Source organism: Medicago sativa, chromosome 3 (assembly GCF_051527215.1).
Source record: "Medicago sativa cultivar Bolivia chromosome 3, Bolivia_mono, whole genome shotgun sequence".
NCBI classification, from domain to species: Eukaryota; Viridiplantae; Streptophyta; class Magnoliopsida; order Fabales; family Fabaceae; genus Medicago; species Medicago sativa.
In genome coordinates this window covers 51,352,660-51,357,429 of record NC_140751.1, presented here as the reverse complement: position 1 = coordinate 51,357,429, position 4,770 = coordinate 51,352,660, and the positions used below count along the sequence as shown (strand labels likewise).

Genomic DNA, 4,770 nt, shown 5'->3' with positions numbered 1-4,770 from the left:
ACTTTGTAATATTCGTAAAACATAAGAATTAGGTTGTAGTAAGTGAAATACAGATGAATCGAATGACCTAGTCATCTCTCTAAATTGTTTTTAAACCAAGAGTTATCTTTGTTATTTCAAATATTAATTGAACTCAAATCCAATTCGCCTAAGGCGACCCCCTTATTTACACACATCTTAACAACAACATTCTTGTTTAGTCGAAATCAACAGTCCCTGAGGATACGAATTATTTTATTACTTCGATATTAATTAGTACACTTGCTAATTGTCTATCAAGTTTTTGGCGCCGTTGCCGGGGACTGTTGATTAATTTCAACAAGGCAACAACGTTAATTGTTAAGATTTATGTCATTTAAATTTTTGTCTGTATATAAAAAAAATATCTATTTATTGTTGTGGTGCAGTGCTACTAAGGTATTCTTTTGCTGTGTATGCGAGGCAGAGTCCCACCTGAGGACTTGCAGTTCAATCTAGAGATCGAAAAGACCGCAAGAGCTAATCGAAAAGCAGTTCGGTTAGCTAGACTAGCTGAGAATACAAGCCAAGGTTCTTCATCAACAGAAATTCAGGCCGTTGAATCTGAACCTGAAGTCATAATCATGGGAGAACCACCACCACCACCACAAAGACCTATGATGGGGGATTATGGATTGGATGCCAACTGTGGCCATCTAACTCATGTCTTCCAACCAGCCAACCCGGTAGCCTTTGACATTAAGAGTTTTGTCCAACAAAACCTTAAGGAGAACCAATATGATGGGCGCGATGACAGAAGCCCTCATGAGCACCTGAGCCATTTCCATGAAACTTCTCAGTTCTGTGTGCCTCCCGCTCATGTCACTGAGAGCCAAAAGAAGCTTAGACTATTCCCTTTCACTCTAACCGGTAAAGCCAAAGATTGGTTGCTGTCCATACCTAGTGGAACCATTCAAACTTGGGATGAACTTGAGCTTAAATTCCTTAAGAGGTTTTTCCCTATGTCAAAATATTGGGAGAAGAAACATGAGATCACCAACTTTAAACAAGGAGAAGGTGAGACCTTGTATGATGCTTGGGAGCATTTTAACCTTTTGCTTAAGAGATGTCCTTCACATGGCCTAGATGAAAAATCTTACCTCCAAGTCTTTACTGAAGGGTTGACCGCTAACCATAGAATGTTCTTAAATGCATCGTCAGGTGGAAGTATGAGAGTCAAAACTGACCATGAAGTCCGAAACTTGATAGAGAACATGACCGAAAATGAGCATCGAACTGATGCTGAGAAAAAAAAGAGGGGAATGTTTGAGGTGAGTGACAACACTGCTATCTTGGCCAATCAAGCAGCCATGAACAAACACCTTGAAACTTTGTCTAAACAAGTCCAAGCCATAACCATGGGACAAACACAAGCCCAACATGCCCAAGTACAACAAGTGCAACAAAGGTGTGATTTTTGCCAAGGAGATCATCCAAATGGTGAGTGTACCTTAGAGGGATCCAGTGAGGAAGCCAATTACATGGGCAATTATCAGAAAAATAATCCCTACTCTAAGACTTACAATCCTGGATATGCTAAGCACCCTAACTTAAGTTACTCAAACACAAATACCCTTAACCCTCTTCTTCCTAACCCTCCACGTCAACAACCACATCAACAACAAAAACCACCAGCAGCTTGGGAAGAGGCCATGGCCAAATTTATGCAAATGACTCAAGCCAACTTGGAGGAGATGAAAGCAAGTCAGGAAGCTGAGAGAAAGAATAATGAAGCAGCCCGAAAGATGTTTGAAACTCAAATTGGGCAGATGGCGAAACAGATGGCTGAGCACACAAAGGGAGGATCCTCAGGCAACACTCAATACAATCCAAAAAATAATGAGAGTTGCAAGTCTATTGAGTTGAGAAGTAAGAAGGTGTTGACACCTTTACCTCCAAAGGTGACTAAAAAGAATGAAGCAGTTGCGGTGGAGGAGGAGGAACAAGAAGTAGTTGAAAATAATAAAGGTGTAGCTGAAAATGAACATGAAGAGAAAAATTCAGAGGGAGAAAAAAATAAAGAGGGAGAAAAAAGTAGAGAAGGTGAGAAATTGATTGATGAAGAGTCCATATTGAGGAAGACCAAAAGTCAACTTCTTGAAGAAGGGGGGAAGAGACAAGTTGTTCCGTCTTATGTGAAATTGCCCTATCCGCATTTGGCAAAGAAGAAAGAGAAGGAGGCTGGTCAATTCAAAAAGTTTATGGAGCTACTATCTCAACTACAAGTGAACATTCCGTTTAGTGAAGCCATAGAACAGATGCCGTTGTATGCAAAGTTTATGAAGGACTTGCTAACCGGAAGAAGGAAACCTAGAGATGGTGAAAACATTGCCTTGTCAGAAAATTGTAGTGCCATCCTTCAGAAGAAGCTACCTCCTAAATTGAAAGACCCAGGCGCTTTCACCATCCCTTGCACTATTGGGAAGGTGAATGTTGGAAGAGCATTATGTGACTTGGGGGCTAGCATTATGTTATTCTGGCACGTTAGACTTACGATGTTCTAAACGATGTTCCAACACAGGACACAGTAAATAGATGTTGTATATGATGTTTTGAACATTAAGCTAACAGACATAAATATAAAAAAGCAAATAATAGACAGGAAAGAAAAGAGGCACAGAGAATTGTTAACCCAGTTCGGTGCAACGTCACCTACATCTGGGGGCTACCAAGCCAGGAAGGAAATCCACTAGTGTAGTCCGTATTCAAAAGCTCTCAGCAAACCACGTTTGCACTTAAGACCTAGGACCTACCCCAACTAGACTTCAACCTAGGAACTCCTAGATTTGAGATCACATCTCACTCCCTTACAACAGATCACAATCCCCTGTGATTCCCAAATTACAGACTCAATTCAAATGAGGTTACCCTCGAAAAACAACAACTTGCAACCTTGCTTAAAAGCTTAGATGCAGTCCACAATCTACCTAGCTCCTTGCTTAAAAGCTTCGGATTAGTGCACAGTATTACAACTCAAAGCACAGTCCTAAACATGTATCAAGATGATACACGAAAGGCTCACAATATGTATGACTCAAAACCTAAACAAAAACTCTATTTGTTGCACAATGTCTTGAATGAATATCTTCAGGTCTTGCAGCCTTTTATATACTGAAGCAAGGCGTGTCATTCCTTCAATCATGCTTCAGATCGGATCAGTGACTTCTTCATTAAGCAATGGACGGATATAGAAACTCCTATAAAATAGGCTTTATTAAAAGTCACATAAAAATACTTTCCTAAGTCATTTCATCAATTCCTTAAGAAATCACATATGTTCTGATCTCTTCATAATTGCACACGGTTCATACCAACACATGCTGGTGTGGATTCCTTCAATCAAGCAAGCGCGTGCGTAAACATAGGTCAGGCCCAGAACGTACAGAACAACTCTTGATGTTGGAACATTGTGTTTTACATCTGAAGTGAATATTTGTTTTAGGCAAAAGTGAAGCCAACATACAAATATCCAACAATCTCCCCCTTTGGCAAATTTTTGGCTAAAACAAATTCAGCCCACACCTGTTAAAAACAGAGAGATAGCACACGCAACCTTTCCTTCAATCTTCACAAATAAAATCTTCCTTGAAGAAAGGTTCACATTCTCAGACTTCATACCAAAATATAGTTCTTCAGTCTTCACACATAATCTTCAGGACTAGAAGAATTATATTACATGTCTCAGATAATGCTTCCATACACAACAATTAACATATGGAAATGAGCAGACTAGAAGGTATCAGAGAGAAGATCAGAGTTATGCAGCAAAGGACGTATAAGGAAAAATAAATTCCTGTACATCCTAACAGACAGTCAACTGTCACAACACGCTACTTAGAGAAATAGGAATATAGTACTCAGTAGCTCAAACCATCAGGATGTTCCAACATCCACAGGAACATTCAGGGGAACAGAAGCTTACTCCTCCTCAAGGAGTACAAACAGATATTCTTTACTCCCCCTAAATATGTGCACAAAATAGAATCATACTCGAACTAGATCAATACGAAAACATGCATGCATAAACACAGAAGACTTCAACACATGAACACATCCATCAGAATGTCTCAACATCAATAGGCACATTATCACATTATCTGAACACTAATCCTCCTACTTCAATTAAACATAAGTCAAGTCATGCATATAGTCATGCATATCTACTCCCCCTTTTTAGCCATAAAATATGCCAAACTATTTGAATATAACAGATAAGCAGTCTTCAAAGCATGAGAAGTGTAACATACGAGTACCAAGAAACATAAAGTGCAGGAAAATATGCTGTTACAGACCATAGCACATATAGTGCACAAAATATCCAGGGCATAGCCAAAAAAAAACAAATACAGCAAAAGAAACAGAAAAGAAAATTATTCTTCTGCCTCAGCTGCTCCCAGATTCATCTTCTTCTTCATTCTTCTCACCAGCTTCCCCATCTTCATTTTCTGCTTCTTTATCCTCTTCCTCAGATTCAGCCTCATCATCATCTTCTTTTTCACTCTCATCCTCCTTATCTTCTGTACCAGCATCCTGTCCTTCCAGAGTGTGGATCATCAGCTCAAACTTAGCCTTCCTTTCATCCAGCATGACACAGGTGTCTTTCAAGGCCGCAATGATCTCTTCCTTCGTCATAATACCTGTATTAGGAGCAGAGGCAGATGTTCCAACAAGATCCGGAGCATGATGAGATTTAAACAGTTTCTGGTGGAAGGTGAGAGGTGATTCCCTTTTCATAGCCAGATCAGTAGTAGA

The 4,770-nt window shown here is 39.7% G+C and overlaps 1 protein-coding gene and 1 non-coding gene across 2 annotated transcripts; one reads left to right on the top strand and one right to left on the bottom strand.

Moving 5' to 3' along the window:
- The first annotated feature begins 434 nt into the window (after positions 1-434).
- Positions 435-4,091, top strand: LOC146938117 (uncharacterized). Its single transcript, XM_085749589.1, has one exon. The coding sequence runs from the start codon at positions 435-437 to the stop codon at positions 2,520-2,522; it is 2,088 nt and encodes a 695-aa protein (XP_085605715.1). The 3' UTR covers positions 2,523-4,091.
- On the bottom strand, positions 996-1,102 carry LOC146938118 (small nucleolar RNA R71). Its single transcript, XR_015033780.1, has one exon. It is a non-coding gene; the product is annotated as a small nucleolar RNA R71 (small nucleolar RNA).
- Positions 4,092-4,770: the final 679 nt, after the last annotated feature.